Source organism: Charadrius vociferus, unplaced genomic scaffold, assembly GCF_000708025.1.
Source record: "Charadrius vociferus isolate BGI_N301 unplaced genomic scaffold, ASM70802v2 scaffold244, whole genome shotgun sequence".
NCBI lineage: Eukaryota > Metazoa > Chordata > Aves > Charadriiformes > Charadriidae > Charadrius > Charadrius vociferus.
In genome coordinates, this window is record NW_009648822.1 from 1,072,504 (window position 1) to 1,098,635 (window position 26,132).

General features: G+C 40.1%; 1 protein-coding gene across 1 annotated transcript in view; it reads right to left on the bottom strand.

The window, feature by feature from the left end:
- GPR98 (G protein-coupled receptor 98) overlaps positions 1-26,132 on the bottom strand; it is a 272,395-nt gene that overhangs the window by 19,617 nt on the left and 226,646 nt on the right. Inside the window, exon 87 of the mRNA XM_009886852.1 lies at positions 20,987-21,108. Coding sequence (XP_009885154.1) covers positions 20,987-21,108 — 122 coding nt within the window. The remainder of the gene's footprint in view (positions 1-20,986; positions 21,109-26,132) is intronic.

Here is a 26,132-nt window from a genome sequence, read left to right on the forward strand (position 1 = left end):
TTCAGCAGGCTTTGCTATTACAGGATATTCGTAGGAACCTGTCAGCAGGTTAGACTCCCTACTCCCCTTCATTTTAATCAAAAATACTGTCGATATTTACTGCCTTTCTGCAGCTTCAGAGACAGCAGAAGGCAAGTCTTATTTATAAAGCAGGAAGTTGACACTTTTTTGGTTAGGGATGCTCCTCAAAAAAGGGAAACGTGGGCAAAAATGAGGACAAGGACTAGACGTCCTTCTGTATCTGACAAGTAGGTGAACAAGAGTAGGTGGAGGTATAATAATATATTTGGCTCTGTCATTGAAATCATTCACTTCCTGGCTTGAGATAATGAGTTGATTTGCCTCCCCCTATCCGCGCCCCCAGTCTGTGCAAGGAGAAGGAATAAAAAGTACCTCATGAGTTAACGACATCTCTTTTCACAGCGAGTCTTACTCAAAGTAAAATTAAAAACAAACTCACATTAAATATGGATATGATGTCAGTCTTGTATTAGAAACTTTTGTTTTGAGGGGTTTTTTTTAGCAGTGGTAGCTCTAAAGCTTCCTAGAATTTGCATTTGTGGGTTACAACTTTTTGTTTTCTAATGGAAAAATCATTGGCACAAAAATTTATATCAGGACTTTCTAAATAGACTCAGACAGAAATACCACTACTAAGCTGTGAAGAAAAAAAAACCCAGGAAAGTTACTGAAAATAGGGAATGAAATGAAAATTGAGGCAATCCCATTGGCTGATGCTGAACAGGGACCACATTGTACTTCTGAGACAAGAGCAACACTTGATGGAGTAACAGCCTTGTTGTATTCAGTAATTTCCCTATGATTCTGCTTATAAAAGCCCAAATTGTATGTTAATGCATACCAATGTAATACCAAAGGATATATATACACACATATGTATTTCAAATTTAAGCAACTGGAACATTTGATTGTCATGCCTCGCTACATTTACTGAATTCTGCAGGACTGTAGCTCTCCCCATTGTCAGCAACAGATAGTGTAAGTCATGAAACACACATCAATCTGTTGCTTCTTCTTGTACATGGAAAACAAGAAGTTTCTTTCCCTGTTGGAAATTCTCGCTGATGGATTAATGCCAGAAGTGACCTGAGAGATGTCTGCAGCACTAAACAGAAGAATTTGGATATCACCTGCTCTGTGACCCAAATTCCTGCTACCTGTGGAGCGTTTCTTAAGAGGAAAAAACAATAGGAGCTGATGAAGGATGGAATTTCACATATTTTTCAAAGCAATAAGCTTCTCAGCTGCTGTTTTGTCTTTTATTTTATGTCAGTTTTTCCTATTAGTTAGCACGGAATATATGTCCTTTTGAGGTCTTCCTCTTTGTGTGAGGGCTGCCGATCGCTGCCTATCCTCTTCCAGCACCCTCATATGGCAGTAACTGCTGGCTCTGCAGTATCATGTTTTCTCATTGCAAAACCACCCAAAATGTTTGCCACAGCTGTCTTGGCTGCACAGCCAAGTCCAATGTAAAGCAAACACACACAGCTGGCAAATCTAGAGCTGCGTGGTGGGTCAAGAGGAGAGTACCTGACTGGAAGGAGACCTTCACTATTTTTTTTTTTAACTTCACTGCTTTTTGACTTTTCTTCCTTTGCACTTTCTCATCCCCACTTGTAGCAGAGCAGCCACCAGTTCTGCCATTATCCCTCCTCCAGTCAGTGCCGGGAGAAGGACCTCAAGCCTTCTTCCTCCCTGCCTGCACCACCACTGGTAGCGCCGGCTCCACCTGCAGAGCAGGGCCAGCACATGGACCTGAGCTCCACCAACCTGGAGGTACCTACGGGTCAGACCGGATCGGGAACATTGACCTCATTAGGCTTCCACCCCCAGACTGTGCGTGATCAGATGTTTGTAACAGCATTTTGGCTCCTTGAAGAAGTTAGCAGGAAAGATGGGCTGATAAGTGAGTAACGAGAATCCTGATGAGAGGTAAAAGCAATCATCTCCTGAGGGAACTAATAGGAAATTCTGCAGCAAGACAGGGAAACTTTGCCAGGCAGGTAGATTTTGAAGTAATTTTATGTCAAGCAGGTCAAACATAAAGCCTATAAAACCCTATATCGCTATATCATAGAATCATAGAATGGTTTAGATTGGAAGGGACCTTGAAGATTGAGTTCCAACCCCCCTGCCATGGGCAGGGACACCTCCCACCAGCCCAGGTTGCTCCAAGCCCCGTCCAACCTGGCCTTGAACACCTCCAGGGATGGGGCAGCCACAGCTTCTCTGGGCAACCTGTGCCAGGGGCTCACCACCCGCACAGGCAAGAGTTTCTTCCTGATATCTCATATAAGTCTCCCCTCTTCCAGCTTGAAGCCATTCCCCCTCGTCCTATCACTACATGCCCTTGTAAAAAGTCCTTCCCCAGCTCTCCTGTACGTACTGGAAGGCCGCAATAAGGTCTCCCCACAGCCTTCTCTTCTCCAGGCAATTACTGGAAGTCTCTGCCCGGTGTGGATGTGCTGCTTCACATAATTAATAACACACATCATTTAATGAATGTGGAAGTCCATAGGGTGATGTTCACTGTCCTATTCTAGCGAGGACAGTTGAAATACTGACAACGTGAACATGCATCTGCTTTCTCTGCTCCTACGTCAGGCACGGTGTCTCCACCACCGCCACTGGGATGGTGGTTCTTGCCGCAGGCTCACTTGGAAAATTTCAGTTTAACGTAATATAATGACACTGCTAAAACTGGCCAAGCCAGTTCCTCTGAGTGCTCTCACTGGAAAACCGTAGCCTCTCATCTCGGCATACCTAGCTTCTGCCTCACTGCCACTCCATGATTTTCCTTAGCAGTGTTTCAAAGCTACAGGGTTTTTTAAGGTGGTTTCTGTGCTAAGATACACCACACTTTTTCTGGGTATCAGAAAAATGCATTAATCTGTGTTTGCCCATAACTATCTATAACTGTATGTGTATAACTTTCTAACTACATACCTATATATGTAATGTAATACAGATAAACTAGGCACAGGCAGAACATTTCCTGTCGGCACAATTGTTCTTTGAACACAGTCAGTGAGTAAGGCAAGTTTTAGGAAAGATGGGAACTTCCACCTTAGTCCTCAGGTAACTCTGCTCCACATGGACCTACCTCTGCACTCACACATAGAGCTACTCAAAGCATATACATTCGGTTACTTGTAACTGCACTCACAGCCTTAGGTTAAGTTTTGTATGTAATAAATTACTAGATGTAAAATTAGACGTAAAATTACATTACTAGATGTAAAATTTGAGGCAAAAATGGTAACATTTTTTTTCTCCATTAAAAAATACAGGCTTACAGTGAAGATTTTACTTACCAATATGAATTAAAGCAACAAAATGCATTTACTTTGTGTCATGCTTTAGTTATGTGTAGCCTTTACTGCAGAAGTGGAATGAATGGAAGCTAAACCGCACTTCTTAACTTGAAAAGGAATCTAGCAGGAAAATGAAAAAGAGTGCTGGCAGTAGTAATCTTTCCAAACTTCGCTGAAAGCAGCAGAAAAAGTATTAGAGATTATGATTTCATCTCACGTACGAGTATCACACATACACCACTTCAACTTCTGTATGCAAAGGAAATGCTATAATAAAATCCAGTATAAGCATAAAAAGGAAGACAAGTTGCTAGTCAAAAAAACATAAAATGGTCAGTAATACATTGGCCTATACAAGAATGTCACCCATGGAAGGTGTTTTTATGCTTGGCAAATGGACTCGTAGCAGGTGTAATCATTAATTCCTGTTAGTTCTGAGATAATTGGCAGAATCCGTTCCAAGATTCTATTTATGCATAGTTTCTAAGGGGTCAATAAATCATTAATATGTGGTATTGGCACGGCTATTATGTTTTGCAGATGTTACTATGTGCAGTATGTGTGGCATGGCTGTTGTGATAATTATAGCCCAACCTGTTGGACATTAACAGACTTTGTGCAACAAAGCACTTACCACAGCACCTGTTATTTGGTAAACTTTAACCACACATGTGAAAGTGAAGTTTTAATACAAAACAGAATTTAACACAAACCAAAACATGACCCAACCGAATGATCGATCCAAAGGCCGCTAAGGAAGAGGGCACCTGGAGTCATCGTCGGAGCAGCGGTACGGCAGAGCCAGGTCGACGGCGGCATCGCAGAGAGAGTGGCGCTGAGCTCAGTCCTGGGAGCATTTCCCCCGCCGCTGTCCTCCCCGCCTCTGCCTCTCTGTTGACACTAGTATATTACCCTTGGCTCCAAAGCAGATGTGCTTTATGTCCGTTTTGGATTATCCGTGTCGCACCACATAGCGGATGCATTTCAAGTGGCAGCCCAAAAATCCAGCGCTTGTGCTTTAAGGATGCGCTGGTGTATTTTTGTAAAGGGAACAAATAAATGTCTTTACACCTTTTTCACTATTTGTGGAATGTGCTACAAGGAAGTTTTCACACCCAATGAAAAGACTGTTTTTCTATGTTCTTGTTAGGTCATTGAAATTGAGATTTTATCCAGTTTGCTAATGAAAAGCTCCCATAGGACATGATACGAGTCTAATTTCACCCTTTAGGAGGAGAGGATACAGTAACCCTATACGCTGCTTTTTTCTGGGATTATTTTTGCCCTGTTGCCTTTCAGAGGTCAGCAAGTAATAGCAATGAAGATAGCAGTAAAGAAAAGAAATTAACTTCTGATCCTTTGGCTCAGCAGTACTGGCGATGAGATTACCCAGTGGGATAGGAGGAAGTATCCTACAAAACACAACTAAACCCCAAACGGAAAGACTCTTCCATCCTCTATACAAAGTCTTTGAGTATTGACGCAGTGTCTGATTTTTCTTTTTTATTAAAAAAAAAACACAACTGAACCATTTTTTACTATGAGGGTGGTGAGCCCCTGGGGCAGGTTGCCCCGAGAAGCTGTGGCTGCCCCATCCCTGGAGGTGTTCAAGGCCAGGTTGGACGGGGCTTGGAGCAACCTGGGCTGGTGGGAGGTGGCCCTGCCCAGGGCAGGGGGGTGGGACTGGATGATCTTCAAGGTTCCTTCCAACCTAAACCCTTTTGTGATTCTATGATTTAACTCCTATTCAAGCATGTTTTTGAAAAGCTGAAGTGTAAAGTATAACTTTGCTTTGTACATGAACAAAGCTAATAAAAATAATCTTCTAATGCAGTAGATGGCTAAATCTATACAAGTCACACACAGAAATCACATTCTTGGCAGAAAGCTCTAACTATGATTCTGGGACTTACTTACTTTTTATTTTTGCATTGTTTGTATTGGTACTGTGCAAAGAGACATTTCCAGGCAAGTAAGTTAGACATCACTTACTGTTAAGTACTGCATTATTTTCTTCCAGTCTATGCTTGGCATTTTAGCTGTTACAAATCATTCTTACAAACTAAGGCAAGGCAAGTTAGTAAAGTGACCGAACAGTTTGTGCTAATATTCTTTGCCAGTGGAAAGGAGGGTGGCAATCTGAAGCAATCCAAAAAGAGATATTTCCAGGAAGAGGAGGGTCATTATTTAGGTTATGTTGAAAATCATTCATCCCACAGCTCCGTCTACTCTCTACTGTTACAGGGATTTAATGAACTAGTAGCACTATATTTGGCTTCCATTTAGAAAATACAATCCATTAGAAAAAATAAAGTTCTTGAGGCAATACAGACTAAGAGACTGGTAGTAATGAGGTTTAATAAACTGAGCACAAACCTGAAATGTAGGAGTCATTAAATTTGCTTCCTATATTAGTAAGTATGCTGGCCCTACACAAGCCATTTGTCTTCCCATGGCTTTTATTCCTGCCATCTATAAAACAGAGATGATAATATCCCTCTCAGAAAGGTACTCTGAAGATTGACAGGTTGGTAATTCATGCCTCTGCAGAGCAGACATAACTACTTACTGGCCAGATGGACTATAAAAAGAAGATAGTCCTTAAAAAATCATTTATTTGCAGTTTTTCATATATCATATCAATGTATCCTATTGTGATAATTTTCACAAGCAGAAAATGACTACTTATGACTGCTTTGAAATTTCTTTAAAACAGATGAACTTAAAATTTATATTACACTAGTGAAAATACTACATTTCTCAACTCTCCCTATAAGTTTGTCCACATACACCAGATACGGTCTATGTTTTTCTACAAGTGTATTTCCTAAGAGGCAAAACTACCAACATTTTTGTTACTTTAAGTATTTCTAAAATTTTGTCAGTGTTACCCCAAAGATACTTTCTCAGTTGGTTTTCATGTGTCCTAAAAGTAGGAAAGCAGGACAGTTACATTGTTTTTTCAAGGGACTGGGATAACAACTTCAAACAAAACACCACACGTGGCTGGATCTTGGATAAATTACTTTTTAGATGACTTCTACGCTGATCCTTAAGAAAAACTTCAGGTAGTCCAAGGATCTCATCAAGACTCCATGGCCTTACTACATCCTATACTACTGTAGCCTATGTGAAGGACATCTACTCGGTGCTTATTTGCACAGCAAAGCCCCCGTGGAAATGGGGACACAAATTATTTGGTTCTCCTTCTGAGATTACCTATTTCTTAGGGAAAAATGAAAAATGGTTCTGAGATAGGCAAAGAAATATTGGAATGAGTGCTAGCAGATTTTCTGTTCTCAATGTATGCAATGTCTAAATAATATTTTTTTAAAACCTACACAGAAGGGGACAAAGAAGCATGTGCATAAGGACAGGGTCTTCTTTGGGACTAAATCTCAGTACAGTTTAAGAGATGGGACTGGATTCCTGCCACGGGAAGAAGCGGAGAAGCTTCGCATCTTGTTGAAAAACGCTCCACAGTGTTGGTCCTTTCCGTGGTTTCAGAGGACAGGAACTGTTTATTTCTCCTTGATTCGGCTCAACGGAACCTAATGTACTTGAGGTCTGTTCCAATTTATTTTCATTGTCCTTCATTCTCACACCATTGCAGCACTTTGAACAGTGCAGTGCACTGCCGATTGTGATTTTTATGGACAAATAGTTAAATATTCAACCTGCTCATATTCTTGCTGTCCTCCTCTTAGGTCTCTGGCTACAAAATCTTGTTGCCTGCCTGTCATGCTGCCTGTTGTCTAATTGCCTGCTCATATTGCATGTCCTAAGTGTCCATTTTTTTTAGTCTCACATCTGAGTTTATAGACACATTAGGGCACAGAACATCATTTTGTTCTCTGCTTGTACAGTATTCAACACAATGAAAGTCTCCTGCCTACACATGCGCTCCGGAGCATGACAGTTAATACATATAGTTTCTCTGTCTAAATAATTGCTAGGCATCAGCCCAGCCAAGCCAATAGGCATCAGCATTTGCTAAGTGGCAAGTATACAGGTAACCAGCTAAAGCAGGTGGTCCCAACCGGAGCTTATTTCTCAAAATTTTAGCAGATGTTCATCAGCAAAAAAAATACTGTAGTAATGAAAGGACAAAGCTCTCTATCATTAAAGGGCAACCTGAAAGTAACCAGTTTCTACGACAACTATTAATTATTTTCACTTTTCTGTAGAGTTCGTTGGGGTTTGTTTTAATACAAAGGCATTTTTATTTACTAAAACATTACAGTATAAAGAGCCTGAATACTGACATGTTATGCTATCTGAAAACAATAAGAAAGCAGAAACCTTACACGTGTCTGATGAAGCATCCTCTGGGATCACATATTTCTCTTTACTGACCACTTATAAAGCCTTTGTAAACCATTGTACTAATTTAGGTGCCTCGAGTTGGGGAGTCTGACTAACCCTTTTTTATTCACTGATGAAAACGAAATGACAGAATTGAAAATAGACCTATAAGCACATATTGCTTTTCTCAAGTAAAGATTTCTGTCACTTAGGTTGGCCTATTTGGCTAATAATACCTGCTTACACAAAAGCTAGTGTGAAAATAAGAAAGCTTCGCAGGAAAGCAGCAGTCTTCACGGTAAGAATCACTGTTCTCCTGCCATTTTGCGAAAGTCAGGAATGAGAAAAAATCCTATAAGAGCTACTGGCTCCACTCCACTCAGAAAGGAATCACTCTGCCTATTGAAATGCCAATATTCTCTTTCCTGGAACTCAAAAGATTACTTGTAGAGGATGCTGAGGCATAAGAAACACTGAACTTTCAAAATCATTTTCTGGGTACACAGGGTATCTGAGTATATTTTCGGATAGGTGTTATAATTTTCAGCCTGCTTCCCTATTATGCATTTTTTGAAGCACAATCACAACTTCAGGAAGTCTCCAGTAGATCTTGTGTGTTATTTACACACACACACACACACACACACACACACGGAGAAAATAAGATGATGCCCTTCTCAAAACTCAGTCTTCTACTTACTCTCCTTTAGAAGACATACAAAGAAAAAAGAAAAAATATTAGTGTGGTTCCCAGTTTTGCAATTGAGGATCTAATATGTCTTTGTCATTAAAACTTTCCATGACTCTGTTCTAACAGCAAAACAACATATCTGAAGATTTAAACAAATAATCAGCTGACAGTATGAGTTGATTTGGTGCTTTTTTAAATCCAATTGACCTTTGTCAAGGCAAAGGCAAAAGAGCAACACTTGACATTTTGCTCAAAATAAAGAAAACATAATTTAGCAATTTTCATCCAACTGTGGTTTGCTCCAGCTTCACGGTTGCTCAACTCTTTCCAGACACAAATGATTTGCAGTCCTCACATGCATTAGAAAGCTTCCTGAGAGAGTTCCTATTAAGTGGTTATATTCAGATCTCACATTTAACTGTTGACATGTTCCCCTTTGGAGAAAAAAACCCATCACAAAAATTCAGTACGAAAAGAAAACATTGGCAACATTACACTTAAAAACTTTAAAACAAACTGATTTTGGAATGAATGTGCAATAGTACATTTAACATGTTCCTTAAATTTATGGTCCTTTTGTTAATAGAAGGAAATACTAAACATCTCAAAGAATTTAGTGGTATGAGATCACAGCCCCACGCAGTGTTTCTGCGCACGTTAGATGTTTAACTGTTTGCCCATACAAATCGCAGCTGGCAGAGCACTGCGCTAGTAGATGTAGCCAAAGGGAATTTAACTTTGAACATGATGCTCAATGCCTTCTTTATACCCTGAGACCACTTTGCCTCCCAAGCAGAACCAAAGTGCTGTAAATCAAAAAGTTGTTCTGAGTTAGAGCCAACTCTGAAAAAGGACTGAAGTCTCTAAAAAATGCCTGCTGAGAGACAGGATATATTATTTTGTGTGCAACACAACGCTGGTGTGATTATACAGCTGCTGGATCAAGGCCAGTATGCACACAGACAACAGATGATTGCTGACATGTGAAATATTCTCAGGCTTCTGAAATAAGATTTTCAAATCCCTCATCTCCACTAATACTTGTTTTCTACTCCTACCATACACAGAATGCATATCTTGGACCAACAGGCTGAGAAATGCCCACAGGATCCCAAATCATGCGTCACCAGTACCTTTTGCAGAGTCACTCATATTGCTGTTGGGTACAAAATTAGCATCACATTTGCTTCTTTCAAGCCTGTATCACACTGGTGATTTGCATTTGTCCTGAGATAAAACAATACACCCATCTTTATTTGTACTTCTCAGTTATATGTAACTTACTGACTTACAGCAGAAATAATTTCACTATTAGTATCTTGGTCCATAATTTTGCACTTAGTGTTGTCAGTTCTCATATAATTGCTATTAAGTCATTCCAAAGACTAAAAATCATCATTGTGTAGGATATGTCAGTCCTCTGAATCACCAATAACTCCCAAATTTGTGAAATCAAAAAGCTATATTAACACGTTTTCTGCCACAGTCATAATGAAAATGCAAGTGAAGATTAGTATTGAGATACAATATTACTATTTTTTTTATTTTTCCTATTTTATTTTTCCCGTATTTTTTCCTCTACTCTTACTCCTCCAAGTATCTGATCTTTAATTGTAAAACTGGTGTCTTATTAACATCAAGATATATTTAGTATATAAGATATAACTGAACGTATGGTGTAGCACAAAAAGGTTTTGCTGACGTCTAGATGTCTCCAGCTTTATTTCAAGGACTCTTTGCTCACTCTGTTCCGAAATGCTTTTAAGTAAAAAGCAAACTATACTTTCATATCATGTCACTGTTTCAAAAAGTCATTGTTTCTTTTGGCAAACTACCTCCCATTTAGCCCTAATGTGACCTGTCAGAGCCCACAACAACACTTCTTTAGAAGAAAGTACTTCTAAAAAGAACAGCTTCTTTTAGGCTAACTCTGTCCTAGTTTGGACAACTAATTCATTATTTCCCAGGCTAGTAAAATCATCAACAACTGTACATGGAGAACTGCTCTGTCCTCACTGGAAAATAAGCATTTGCAGTTTAACTGCATGTAGATCAATACAGGAATTTCTTAAAAGTACTATAACAAAAAGCTGCCAAGGATTGGTCTCACTGATATTACAAGATGGTTTTAACTGTCTTGCCCACGATACAGGAGAATTTCACTAGGTGAGAAAACATTAGAAGTTGTTTGGTTTTTTTTAAAGTTTGGAATTCCTGCTTAACTCACACTAGTTGTTGTATGCAATAACCTTTTTACCAACATGAGACAAGTTCCTTCATGCATTATTCTATAAGGACCACATGCTTAAGTGATTCAATTTTCTTTTTCCAAGTCTTGTACCTATTTTTCATGCCCCTTCCCATTCTCTTCTCTTACCAATTCAACAAGCCATCCTATAAATTAAGGCTGGGTAGATGTCCTTTAATTCACATTCCTTCGACATTCATTAGCTGGGTGACATTTCAAAAATCTAAACAATTTCCAACAGTGATACCTGTTTAAAATGTATCATATGTCAAAGAAAAAATAAAATACAAAGAGGGACTTTATGTTGCATATAGTACTTCAGAAAAAAAGATAATCAAGTCTGATTTACTGAATTCCTTTTATTTCGGTGTTACTTCAGAATGAAATTTTAGCTTATCATGGTCTCTGCTAAAAATGCGTATCATGAATATGCTGAGTAAAAATGAAACTATGACAGATAAAAGTAGTAATGCCATTCACTCTTTCTACAGGAGTTGCATGGAGGCCACTGAAGCTATATATAAATAAGATAATGATTTGCTGTTTTTTTGTTTGTTTGTTTGTTTTTTTAACATGAGTTTTACAAGCCCCCAAACAAGGCCTCATCTGTATTTATTACGAAGGAAAGGAGAAAACAACTTTCTCATACTGGTGAGACATCAGGCTTGTACAATATAGAAGGTTCTTGAGCAGGAAATGCGTGGGTGGAGGAAACGGGAATGGTTCTTTTCCTACAGACTGTCATAACTTTACATGTATTTATTTCACAGAAATGCCCAGAACAGCCTTCATAACATAATGATATTCACCCAGAGGATATGTATGCGTGGAGACCATGCTGCAGCAGCAAAACATAAGAAAATGAATCCACTGCTCCAAAGCCATTCCTAAAGATGGCTATTTTTATACTTAAACTTTCCAGTTTATTTAATTTCCAGGTCTTCGGGTTTTCTCACTACTCCAGTGATATCTGATGCTTTTCTAAAAATTCATGAACTCAGGGCCATGTGGCCAGTGTTCTTATCTCTCTGTCACAATGAATGGGTTGAAAAAGAGCTTCCCACACATCAGATCATAGAATCATAGAATCCCAGGAAAACTGGCTGGATGGGACTTCTGAAGGCCATTCAGTCCACTCAGAGGGTCAGTCCATTGATCAGGTCAGTACGGATTTGTCTAGCTGAGTCTTAAAACCATACAGCAATGGAAATTCCAGATCTCTCTGGGCAACAGTTCCAGTGCTCTGCTTCCTCCCAGTGAATTGTTTTTCCCAACGTCCAATCTGAAAACCTCCTACACCACAGTTTTGTGGCCGTGTGCCCTTCTTGTTATCACCTAGCACTATCAAGAGAGTAGAAGGGAAGAGCATGACACCATCATCTTTTTAACTACCTTTCAATTATTTGCATACTGCTATTACATTTTCCATTGCTGTCCTACTCACCTCACTAAATAAAACCACCTCCTTCAGCCACTCTTCACAGGACATGTGCTCCAGGCCTACAAACACTGTGGTAGTCCTCTCTTGGACCCTCACCAGTTTCTCCACACACCTCGTGAACTGGAGTCTCCAAAAGTGGACAAAGTATTCCAAGTGTGGCTTTACTAGCTCCAAGCAGACCAGTATGATAATTCAACTGGTTCGTTGGCCAAATTCCTCCTGGTGCAGCCTGGTATGTGGTTTGCCTTATTTCCAAGAGGAGTTTCACTTCACCTAGTTACTGTCAACTGCAAATTTCCTGAAGTTACACACTGCCTTTCTAAAATCTGAGAGTAATGTTATCCTTCTGTCGCACTTATCCTCAGCCACCATGATTTTTCAAAAATAGGCTCACAATTACACGGCCAGCTCTTCCAGCACTTCTGGATGAATCCCTTGGATTCATCCCCATGGATCGGGGTATTACAGCTTCTCTACGTGGTCCTCAGCCTGTTACTCCCCTGTGGTTTGCTGCCTCTCTCCTCAAACCCTGCCAGTGCACGCAGCAGGCTTTGCCTGTGAAAACCAGTGGGGGATAAAAAAAAAGAGCATTATGTACTTCAGCCAATTGTAAAGAAACTCATTCTTTTCAAGACTTCGAAGTCACACTCTCAGCTTCTGAATTCTATGACCATCAATTAATGGTCTTAAAATAACAGTAGAGAATTTAGAAATCTGAATTTAAAGGGAAAATAGAGATTGACTCTACATTATGATTATACCGAGATACTTATTTTAGCTAAGTTATTGAAAAAAAATGCTATTTATGGGGACACAAAGAGATTGGCAGCAATGTAAAATGAAAAGGAGGGTGATTTTTTACAGATGCCGAGTCAAGGTGGTTGCTATTTTATTCTCCACAATAAGAAAAGTTGACTCTTACTGACAGAGATTGAAGAAGATCCCAAATCCTTTTCAGTGGATATACTTCCACGGACTGCAGCAGTTACATTCCTTACTTCTTGTTGTGTACTACATAACTCTTGCTATTACTAACACGTTCCTGGGGAATGGTTAAAGTTGCTTTGTCATCTTCTACCTCAAAAATATTAATACAGTGTTTAGAGTTTTTTTCTGAAATATATGCTTATTGTAAGTTCTTCAAGAACTTCTGAAGTAGCTTCATAAATGCTGTAAGGCCTAAAATGTTATTTAATTACAGGTTTGTTTTAAAAAATCCATTGCATTAATTTTTTTTTTTATTGTAAATGGGCAAATGATTGAACTGCTCTATACATGTTTTTGACTGATGATTGGTTGAAATTCCGTAAACTAAATCCCACTTCAGTACATTCTTTCACTCTGTACTTCTTGCAATTTTATTAAGCATTATTCTGTATATTTTCATCATCATAAACACAGCTCTAGACACAAGCTACTCCCTTCTGACATCAATTTCTCCTGTATATTTAGGAGATATTTAGTTCCAAACTAACAATGCTTCCTTTGTTTACCTGACACTGCACACTGTTTTGTTTTGTCTTCAGCTATAGGCTGACTTTGGGGCCATTGCATAAGCACTTGAATAGGTAAATATATATATATATCTTACCGTAATTTCATAGGTCATTACAGTAATCATGTATTAGAGTATGTTTAAGGTGATAATGAGGAACACAGAATTCTTCTTTAAGAAGGAACTAATATACGTAGAGAAAGGTATATAAAATTGAATACTACATTGTTTTGATTCACTGGATAATCATCACTCGAATGGCTTCGTAAGCCTGCACGGCTGGTACATTGCATACCAATGGTATTGCCCAATCAGGATTACATCCCAGAAGTTTAGCTGATGATGTCACAAAGTGCCAGGTCTCAAAAAGTGACAAGCTTTCTTTATTTGCTTTATATTAATAAATTAATAATTTAAAATACGTGCACATACTGAACAAACTTCCAGGGTTTTCAAATTCAACAAAAATAACATCTTTTTTCTACTCCCTTGTTGTTAAACAAGTGACGAATATGGAGTATACTATTTTCTTTCCTTCCAGGTAGAGTATGTCTGAAAGATAATCCAAGCCCCCCGAAACAGCATAGGAATCCAATTTATTGCACAGGTGTTGAAATGCAATGCCTGCTTTGGATGTGTATTTTATTTTGTTGCTGGGGTAGCGCATGCATTCTTTGAGCTGTGTTTAATCGTGCTTGGTTATGCACTCAGCTGACAGAACAGGGTTTGGTATTGCTTGTACTATTTCTACTTGAACAAGCTTATGTGCTTTTCTTGACATTCTGCTTGTACTTCACCTTATCCTATGATGATATGATGACTTCATTGTCTTTTGTTGGGCTTATGTGCAGCGTAGAGTCACTTTTTGCAAACTCGTTAGGCAGCCTTTTTCAGCCCACCACATTTACGCTCATGTCCGTCTAGTAGTTGAGTTTGTTTGTTTTTGTGTGGCTTAGATCATCAGAACTGCTGTATGGGATCATCTAGTCCATCTCTGACTCAACAGGAGGAGACACTTTAGGAAGATGCCATAAGAAACAGGAAGTGAGCCTATTTATATCAGTGGCCTTCTCAATGTCCCCGACATGTCCCACAGTTAAACAGTATGTTCTAGGAAAAAACATATCTTTCATTTGCAACTGGTGCTGGCATGAGCTTCATAAACCATATACTTTTGTTTATTTTCTTTACTGCACAAATATAATGCTCATACAAAACTGTATGTCTTTGTTCTCTTCTTTGTTTCTCAATATGCTGATTTTTTTCTTTTTACTTTGTTTTTGCCTCTAAAACTGTGTTACATTGATTTCTCTTGCCACATTTATTTTCTGTTGTACTATAAACACGATATTCTTCATTACAATTTAGTGGGGTTTTTTTCTTGCCCCCATATCTACCAATTTTCTTTGACATTTTATCTCCTTTGTTACTTGAGGTAGCCCTTGCTTCCATTCTGGTTTGCCTCTGCTTTTTTAATTAATGGAGTTTGGCAAATCACGTCCACTCCAGCCAATGACATGTTTGGGCATACACCTGTTCACTCGCTTCCTGTAGGTCCATATTTCTTAATAAAGGTACTGTGGGCTTTTCAAACATTCATACTTGAACTCCTGAATCTTCTCTTACTGTAATCCACTACAAGTAAGTTGACTTTCAAGAATTGCGCTATGAGGCAAGTCAGCCATTTTGCCCAGTTTGGAAAACCACCAGTCAACTCTAACTTCCACATTTTTCCTGTGTTTCTTGGGAAGATGCATTTTACATGTAACGCTCTTCGTCGTTATGTGGGCACGAGTCATCCCAGTGTGCTCAAACACAGAACAGGCAAAGACATTTTACCTTTGTCTGCATCAGCCAAAACAACCACACGAGATCTTTTTAATAGCGTGGTTAATAATGGGAGACCTCCCAGTTTTGATTTACTTTTCTCCTGATTTAAAATTGCTGAAAAATGGAGTTTTTACAGTGTTGGCAGGTAACTTTTCCGTATTACGTAAGAGCAAGGGTTTGATTCAAAATTACTTACTAGGTTTTGATTCAGAATTATTTATTAAAAAAGTTAATTAATTAACTGCTGGGGTTAGGACGTGGTGGGGCTTTTAGTGCAGGAAACCACAACAGGGGTAGCTCAGGGGTATCAAATACCTTTTTGTTTGCAGTGTAGATACACCCTAAATTATAAGATGGAGGGTTGGGGTGTGCAGCACGGTTTGCTGGAAGTGCAGCCAAAGAATAATCAAGATTTTACTGAGAAAGTCAGCTGCGGGGAAGAGCCTGAGAACGGGCCCGAAGCCTCATCCCAACCCCTCTGCAAACAATGGGAAGAGATCCACCCACCGCCCTGAACTTTGGATCCATCGAACGGCAAATACGCCACTGATGACATTAGCTGTACAAACCAGAAACACCCCCCTAATTGCATCAAAAACACGGCGATCATTTATATGAGCACAGCATATGCAAAACGACTTGTGAAATCCTAACCTTTAGAGAGAGGGGGCTTATTCCTTCAGTCCTGACCCCAGCAAATATCTTGTGAATAAATCCACGAAGGTAGCCATATGTAAAGAAAAGAGGTAAATGTTCCTCTTGGTTTTTCAAGTGAAAAGACAATGAGCCGAGACCTTTCACGTGACGGCACGGGGTACGTTTCTGCAGCACAGATGCTGCCTGGGTAGGACAATCAGGAGCACACCGCCAGGGAGCTCAAAACATCAGATATCCCAAGCCCCCTTCTCATCCTTTTCCTTCCACGCTTTTCTAAATTTACTTTTTATTTTGTAAGTCAGCTATTGTGCCTCCATACGGCACTTTGCATGTTTATTCGTGAAGTTAGAGGGAAAGGACTACCTTTCCCCTCCCCGCACTAGAATAGCTCGTACTATAAACTCCACTCTGATGGGAACCGTTTCCCGCGGGAAGTGCTCAGAAACAATTTGTCCTTCGTAGATGACTTTTCTATCAAGCGCATTTCCTAGGAAATGTATGCCACAAGGCTAAACAACTAAATTGGATAACATGCAGTGTCCTTCCAATCCCCCAAGCTGAATTCATTTGGATATCCAGCGCATGTTAATGGGTCACGTTCTGCCTCATTATATGGTCTGTAGCTCCTGAGCAGCAGGGGAGCAGGTCCCTGTTTCACATAAACTATTGCATGCTCTCGTTCTTGTTGGGGGAAAGCTCTTAATGAACACTGAATTGCTTCCCAGTGGAAACAGGGCACATTGTCTAACAGAAATGCCCACCAATAAATGGTAAAAAACCCTTTTATTGCGGAAAAATGGCTGCGTTTTAACAATCATTATCAATTCTTAGAGCTAATAAGGACACAACGCATGGGAACGAGGTGCAACAGCACTCACTAAAAGACAGCTAATTCCTCTCGAAATCATCATTAAAATGTGTTACCCACTGTTAAGGGCCATTTCCCTCTCCTGTCCCCAAAGAGCTGGGCTGAGATTAAAGTTTCAAAGGACACTGGAGACGGCTGTCCGTGTCGTGGGTGAACCTGGCTCTGCAGAGGTTGGTGTCCAGCAGGACCTCTCCGCAGGGAGCGTGTCCTCCCCAGAGCAGACCCTCCTTAGTGGGAGCGTGGTCTGCAAAAGCTGTATCCAGCTATACCTGCTCACAGCACAACCTTCATTTATTCAGTATTTAGTGCTTCTACTGCATAATTTTCTTCTACCCAAACAGTTTGCATACTGACATTTTCTCTAATTAAGACAATTCGGTGTTTCTGGTTATTTGATGAAAAGCATAGATTAAGGAAATTTACAGACTATTCACCTTGTTCCTTCCTTGTTTTTCACTTCGTGCTGCATGTCACCTGAATCACACGTCAGTTCTTCTGTTTCCTGATTAGATAAATGGTAACTTTAAAACAGGAGAACAATATAGGCGGGGCGGTTATTTAAAATGTGGGGGTGTTCCAGGAAATGTTTTTTAAACTTGTTTTATTGTAGAGATTTACAAAGCACTGAAGACAATCACCTATTAAAACAAACAAACAAATACAAAACCTGTAGTGCTGTGAAAGTGCTGCTCCGTTTTTTTTTTTTTTACTGTTCTCAGGGCACCCAACATTAAAAAGGTATCTTTTCCTTTTAAATATGTGGTAAAATTATACTTTAAAATGTAATTTCCAATATCTAGTTATAAAAGGCACTGGATACTGTCCTTTTACATTTTATGCCTGAAAATTCCAGCAAAACACAGAAATTGTTTTTAAAATGTGAAGTGTGAAGTTCTTGAGCTCTTCATAGCTGGCAGGAAAAGTCTTTATTTACTACTGTTTGAATTAGAGCTACAGAACTGCAGGTTTTAATTTAAAATATTAATCAGGAAGAGATTATACATTTGAAATTTTTGCATTTCCTTTCAATAACGGACAATTTATTTTATATTTGAGGTTTTACAGATTCTCTAGGGCTAGGAATAACAAAAATAACAGATTTCTCCTTTTGATGTGGAAGATCAATACTGATGTAGTCTGAACAGAGATGCTGCAGTATCTCCTGCAGGCCAGTAGACATCTACAGTTATTCCCCAGATATTACAATCTTTCATCAGGGCAAGAAGCCAAACGAATTGACGGTATCTATTAAAATAAAAGAAAAAGATGGTATCTATTGGTGAAGCAGGTGCCTGTGTTGGTAGGGAGTTAAAGGAAGAACGAGGGGCAGAAGGGCAAGGCGGGCAGCCTGGCATCACCACGGGTTTGAAACTAGGGCCGTGCTCCATGCGTGGTGTCACACAGTGATGAAAACAACACAAGGCGAGCCAGACAGCGGAGGGTGAACCTTGCAGTATCTGGTTTGTTAATTTTTTTTGTTTCCTAGCTCCACTGAAGGATTTCAAACTTTCTGAATGCATATTTCCCAGCTGTCTAACTGAGGGTGGAGATGCAACTGGGGACATGTCCCTGAAAGATTAGAAACGCACGTGCCAATAGAGGTTATTGGATCTTTGTGCACGACCTGCTGCAGGATACAGACGACAGAAGAGTAGAGCTCTTCAGAGAGAAAATTATTTATGTCACGTCCTTGAGTGCCAAAACAATATATACAGAACTATGCATTCTTTCAGTCGCATGAAATGACGGTAGAAATATTTCTGGCATTATAATACCCCCAAAAAAGTTCCAGCAGAAGCACACAGGAGTTACATATTACCCATGCAGCTCTTACTGGCATTTAACTTTTGTATGGACAAGCAATGCTGATAAGAGACCCGTCAGCAATCAAAGATCAGCCAATAAAAGAAAAAAAAAAATTACTTCTGAAGTTCAAAGATTTTTAGAGTGCATGAATTGAAACTGAACTACATAAAGAGAATTAAATATAACCAACTGAAGAACTTCACACAGATTGAGAAATGCAAATATTTCTGATATCATTTCACTTTTAGCTAGACTTAAAATAATAACTTTGGAGTCATGTAGTGGTGCACATCTAATAGCAGTCATGACTTAAACATTGTTCCAGGCGTGCTTTTATATCTGTGTTTCCCACACCACCTGCTATCATACCAGACCACTAGTGCACTAAATCCCCCACAGACCTCGTGGGCCTCATATTTTACACTTCTGGTGTTCAACATAGCCTGTTTTACTTCTTGATCCTATTGCATGAATTGATGCCTTGAAACTGTCAACATTAATTAAAATAATAATAACTCTACAGCTTTGAACTTTACTTCAATAAAATGAAATTTCAAGTTATATAAAGCAGACTAATATAAAGTGTCTTCTGGCAATTACAAAGAAGCGTCAATATTCTGGCCAAGAATGATAATTTTCATGGAGTACTCATATCCCTCTTCTTTAAATATGCACTGGCAATAAAGTAATTTTATATTAAAGCAAATACCTACACATATTACAGTTCTGCGGCACTGTTTCACCTCTGCCATAAAAATCTCAATGATAATGAATTATGCTTTTCAGAAATTTGTATCTGAGACAGATCTATGTAACGCAAACCCAGATCGGACTCTAGTAATAATTCTTGGAAGACGGAAAGTAAGGAAGGATATATAAAAATATATACCTGTATATCTACATGTACATACACACATGTCACCAGACTTTTATGCTTTATATGAATGCATTAAGTTTCATTATAAAGCTGCAGTAGTTACAGTTGTGGTGTTAAAGCTGCTGTTGGGGTTTTCCCGGTGTTCTCAGGCTTTGCAAGGGGGAGAGGAAAGGGAGGGAATGTGTTTTGGCACTACTGCCGGTGCTGCGGAGCTGTGGCAGTCTTACTGCAGGAGAGCAATTTTATGTCCATGCTGTAGACAATTGCTAGAGCAAACCTATTAACCTAACTTCACAGAAAAAAAAACAACAAAAAACAAAAACCAAACATACCTAATTTGACCCAATATATGCCAATAGATACAGAATAGTTAAATGTCAATATATACATATCAATCAAATGTATTGCAAGGAGAATAAGAAACATTTTTTTCTCAAATAAAAAAAAGAATTTACATCTGAGATGTAAATTTTGAAAATATTAGATTGCTGCCTAAGGAAACTCCCACCTTGTGAATTAACATCTAAAATAAATCTGTTTTGTGAAAATACACCCTTTAATTAGTTTTTATTTAATGAAGTATAAAGATTTTTAATATTGGAAAATAATACCAGGTGTCCCGGGTATTTTTGTTATGAAAATGGCAGAGGAATTCACACATCATAGATTTGGATATATGTTTTTTGTTTTTTTTAATTCTTCTGAATTTCACTGTTCTGACACATCAGAGGCATTTTCCCATCTGTGATATACGAACCTGTATTCTGTAAACTATTCTGCAACATGCAGTACGGCACTGAACACACTGTAATGCAGTACTGACTCCGGTGGAAGCACTTACCTGTGTAAGATTTGCAAAGGGCTATTTGCATTTTTTATAACTAATAATCAAAATCTAATCTATATTTGATTTTTTCGATGAAAAGATCTTCGCTTTACCAATATGGATGCTGTGTGAGAAAAGCTGTGCCTCAAGCCTCACCTCTTATAATGGAAATAAAAAAATAATCAGTATAGGGGTTATATAATTTTAAATCTCTGTGGGTTTTTTTATTAGCGTTAACGGATACAGAAAATTGAAGTAGTTGGTGTTTTTGCAAAGGCTGCAGATATTTCAGTTTTGCTGCTGTACTTATCTCAGTAACATATTGCACACAGAAGCGAGCGGTTTTATTTCCCGGTGTATTAGCTGTGAAATTGAACCTATGCAATTATACTGCCATTGTTTCAAAACAACGCTTCCCTTGCCTTAATACGCATTCCGTACGTTAATTTGAGGAATAAACAGAACACATAATTAACGCTTCCACCGTGCCTCAGCCTGTTTCTGGGTGCCGCTCAGCTGGTTACGCTGAAACGCCGCGCGTGCGGTGAGCGGCGGCGATGACCCCCATCCCTGCAGGAGGACCGAAGGGAAAGGCGCCGGCTCTTACCTGCAGGCTGTTGAAGATGATGAAGAAGACTAACATCCAGAGGTGCCGGTAAGCCATGTGCAGTCCTCCCCACAGCCAGGTGACAGAAATGAGGGCAAAGAGGTACAAGACCAGGGGGATCTCTGAAAAACACAAACACAGTGTTTCAGCCAGTGCGCCCTGGGAAAAAAAAACACTTTTTTAAAGCATTACCGATGCAGGACATGATTTTGCCCTCTCTGGCCAACCTTGGAGTTCGTTCTCCTGCGATGGGCAGCCCTTCTCCTGTCCCAGGGCCCTGGGGACCCCCCACCAGGGCCAGGAGACCAGCAGAAGGGCACATCCAGCTGCAGGGCTGGTGGATGGAGGGGCTGGTGGGGCACAGCCCAGCTCAACGGACCCATCACGGGCGCTTTGCGGGTGGGAAGAGCACACGCAGAGTCAGAAAAATGCACTGACCTTGGGAAAAGCACGGGAGAGCTCTTGGCAAGCTCTGGAAATTTTGGGAGGAAACAGATTTTCAAGAATTGAGAGGAAAGGGAAAAAAAAAAGCATTACCAGTACAAAAAAACTGCTGTGGCTGTGGGAATGTATAGAATGATAGAGAAATTATACAAATAGCTTATTCTATGATGTGTTACAATTTTCACTGCAAGCCAAACACGAGAAGGCATCCGACCCTGTCAAAATTTAAGTGACAACCTCCACTGCATTGAGGAGCCCCCCATACACGGACTATGGCACCAGTTCGCTTCATTTGCCTTCAAAAATACATGCAGAATCTGTCCTTAAGCACACATACATACAGCTGCATTTTACAGTCCCTACTGTAAAATTCACAGCATAAAAGATTTAAGGAATGCTGGCAGGAAGATGTCCGCGTGGACAAAGTTTGCAGAAAGTTCAGCAGAAGTTGGCCTTCGCCCCTGCCCGCTCCCAGTGCCAGCAGGCAGGGACCCCACGCCGGCCCCCTCCCCGTGTTGACCATATTGGTGGCGGACCTCAAAGTCCATGTTTGCCCAGCTCTGCACACTTCAGGGACAGAGGTGCTCGGCCAGGCATTGCCCCTCTCCACATGAGTCATGCGGCATCAGCAAAGAGCAGGGACATACTTTTGACAGGCACCATTCCGGCAACAGCCCTTTGGGAGCACTTTCGGCATTCTGTTTAATGTCATATGAATAGTAAGTGCCTTCTGAAGGTAAGCAACAGCCAAAGTCAAGACCACCTTCCAGCGAGGTGGGCAGTAGTTGCCTCAGGGCAATAACCATTGCTTTGGTAGAAATGCATGTGTATATTTTTATAAACAAGGAATGAGCTGAAGGCAAGCACAATGTGAACAGGGACCATATCCCAATATTTCTCCCATTAAAGCCTCACACTGCTCAGTAAAACCTGGGGTGCAAACCTCAGCCTGGGCTGTCCTGCAATCACTGTTTGAGAGCGTGACATAGTATTTAACACAGATATGTATTTTCCTAGTGAATTATAAGATATATAAGTGAAATACTATGTTACATGTGAAAATCAACATTATGTTAGGGTAGCGGTAACCTAGGACTAGAGGCAGTAAAACCAAACCGTTAAAATAAACTTTGTTCTTAGGAGCAGTTAACAAGGCCTTGCTTTTCCTGCACAGAGGGAAAAAAAAACCCTACCTATTTTTACAGAAAAATATTAAAGGCCATTACAGCATTAAGAAAATCAGATTCCCTAAGCAAAGATGTTTGAAAGCTCATTTCCAATCATCACGAAGGTACTCCCATTCTGCCACTTACGTCTGAGGGCATGATATAAATCCTCTCCAGCTTGGCCATTTGTAAACAGTGGTATTTCAAGAAGTGGTGCATCAAGAGTGTGGCCAGCAGGTCGAGGGAGGTCATCCTCCCCCTCTACTCTGCCCTGGTGAGGCCACATCTGGAGTACTGTGTCCAGTTCAGGGCTCCCCAGTTCAAGAAGGACAGGGAACTGCTGGAGAGGGTCCAGCAAAGGGCTACAAAGATGATTAAGGGACTGGAGCATCCTTCTGATGAGGAAAGCTGAGGGACGTGGGGCTTTTCAGTCTGGAGAAGAGAAGACTGAGGCATTGATCTTATCAACGCTTATAAATACTTAAAGAGAGGGTGCCAGGGGGATGGAACAGTCTTTTTTCAGTGGTGCCCAGTGACAGGACAAGAGGTAACGGGCACAAACTTGAGCATAGGACATTCCATCTCAACCTGAGGGGGGACTTCTTTCCTGTGAGGGTGGCAGAGCAGTGGCACAGGCTGCCCAGAGAGGTGGGGGAGTCTCCCCCTCTGGAGCCATCCCAAACCCGCCTGGACGCCATCCTGTGCCACTGCTGGAGGTGCCCCTGCTCTGGCAGGGGGTGGGACTGGGGGAGCTCCAGAGGGCCCTTCCAGCCCCACCACTCTAGGATGCTGTGATTCTGTGCATGCGGGCCTGCTAGCTGGCTCTCAGTGGATGGGCGAATGCAGTGCCGAGAGCCCTAGGCAGCTGGGGACTTCCAGCAGGACTTGAGGAGGCATCAAGGGTGGGTACCGGTGCCTGAGAATGGCATTTGATTCATGTATTTCATGTCACAGGAGACCTAAAGGATCTGTACATGATCAGTACATAGAATAGTTCAGGTTGGAAGGGATCTTAAAGATCATCTAGTTCCAACTCCCCTGCCACGGGCAGGGACACCTCCCACTAGAACACAGGACCTGTGGAAGATTCTCTATGAAGAGAAAGCTGGAGGCCAGACTGGATAACCCTGGTTGTCTCAAATGATAATCAATGCCCATTAAGCACCTGAATCACTTCTCCTCCGGCGAGATGAGGTCTGCCCAAAATTTAGTAAAGGTCTGAGACTTCCCAAGGATCCCTGATCCATAACGTAACACTAATTATACATGTGTATTTCTCAGAGAAGCGTCAAGGGAAGAAGATTAAGGCTGTGTACCCCTGTCATTTGTCTGGGAGGAACTCAATTTTGTTGGATGGAAACAGAATGGAAACAGAATAGAATGAAAAGGCAAAGTATTTCTCACGCCGCACTGCAGAGGCACGAGCATCACTAGCACACAAAGCCCCCGTCTCAAAGTCCCTTGGGCACAATGGAAAAATGGCTTGTGGCCTCGATGGATATTGAAACAAACTTTGCTACAACAGCTGCTAATATACCTGGCCAATATCACAATGCTTTTACAATAATTAAAAATGCAAAGCCCTCAAAAGTACCAGGTAGTACAGTAAGAAGCAGAGCATTAAGTATTTCTTTTTATCCCACATTAATGAATCCAAATACTTACCAGATGTGTACTTAACAATGTTCACAAAAAAAAAACCCCAAAAAACAACAAAAAAAACCAACAGCAAAGAACTGGCAGCCTCAAAGTTTTTGAAGTTATAATAATGAAATTTACCAAATAAAATATAAGAAAACATATATCATGAAAATGTAATTCTAAACGTTAATTCAGTAATTATCTGAGAGCCACCCACCAATTTATTTGTGCACAGGTATCAATAAACTTCAGTTGCTTATGAAATTCAACTGATACAATGGACTGGCAACTAATGATCACTAATGGATACAAATCTAAATGCTGTACATAGACCAAATCAAACGATGATGAGAATTATCTCAGGAAGCTGAATAATGATTTGGCTTTTCTATCACTTTGCAATATGGTAAAACTCAGGTGGGCACAGGAGAGAGAAGAAATTAAACTGTGGAAGGACAAACTGCAGACAGTAGAATATGCCAAGAATTAACACCATGATTTCTGCTTTTAGTGCATAAACATCACCTAAGGAAAAATACCACAATATTAATTATAACCGAGCACCTCTAAATTGTTGAACCCATAGATCACTGAAATAGCTGTGTATATGAAGCTGAAGGAAATGGAGCAATATGATATCTATATCATATACTTTTGACATACAATGATCTGACTTTATTATCTCCAAGTGTGCGTGAGGCGGTAATTTGATAAATTCAGTGCCATATCACCAAAATAAAATTACCAGAGGTAAAACCAGAATCAAGCTCACTGAAGTTCTCTATGGAGTGTACCTTGAGTAATTCTGATAAAAGTTTATGTAAGGAAAGCTACTCAGCATAAACATGTCAATTTATATATGCATTATAACAATAAAGATGGTATGAAGATACCTGCTTTTTGTCAGATGCTGAATGTACTGTTTATGGTTCTGCTTTTACCTTTGTCAGTAACAATTGCTTCATTATTGGTATTGTAAAGGGTTAATACACAGTTGAAACTTTGGCAGCGTTTAGTTTCAGTTGTTTGAATTCTCTTCACCCATTTTGATCAGACAATTTGTTGTATTTAATCAAACAAAAGCCCAATTACTAGAAAAAATGTATCAGAAGAAACAGCAACAATGTCTTTTAAGTTTGTGAAAACACAACGGCAAAAAACAAAAGGATGCCAATAAACAGGCTTGAACCGAACAAACCAGACAATCTAGTTATCTGCGGTTTCCTTCATACAGAAAGAAAAGCAAAAACCCCCTCCCCAAACAAACTCAAAGGGCATTTATGGGCAGATAAACCTTCACTGACAAGAATTTTACTCTACGTCCAAGTGTGAGCTGTCGCCTTTAGACTACCTGAGTAAACCAGCAGACTGCTGTGGAGCCCTCAACTCACCATCGGTGGGAGGTAGGGGAGACATTGTCAAGGAGCTCTCTGGGGCATTGTATATTTGAACCATGCTGGTTCACAGCTTTTTACACCATTACCACCCCTGTTTCTAATACTAGGCATGATGAAAGATTTTGTTTAAGCAACAGTCAGACCACTCACTCCTTATGTATGTATGTATGCATGCACATATCACATCCTGACTGTTCACGCCTTTCCCTAAAATATCTCCCCTTTTCCTTAATGACAAGCTTAAGAAACATTGGTAGAGTTGACAATTCAATACAGACAAATGTAGCTTAAGCAGCTGTAGATGCAGTTTCTTAGAGTCTGAAAACTTAGCATAGTCCAGCTTGGTATTTGACCCGCTGAAATGGTATACATTCAATTTACCATACAACTAAATGAGCTCACTGTTTCTCACTTCTTCCCCATTACTGATAAAATATTATTTTTCTTCTTAACTTTTCTACAAAATTTATTTTTCTACAATGATTACGGTTCTGAGGG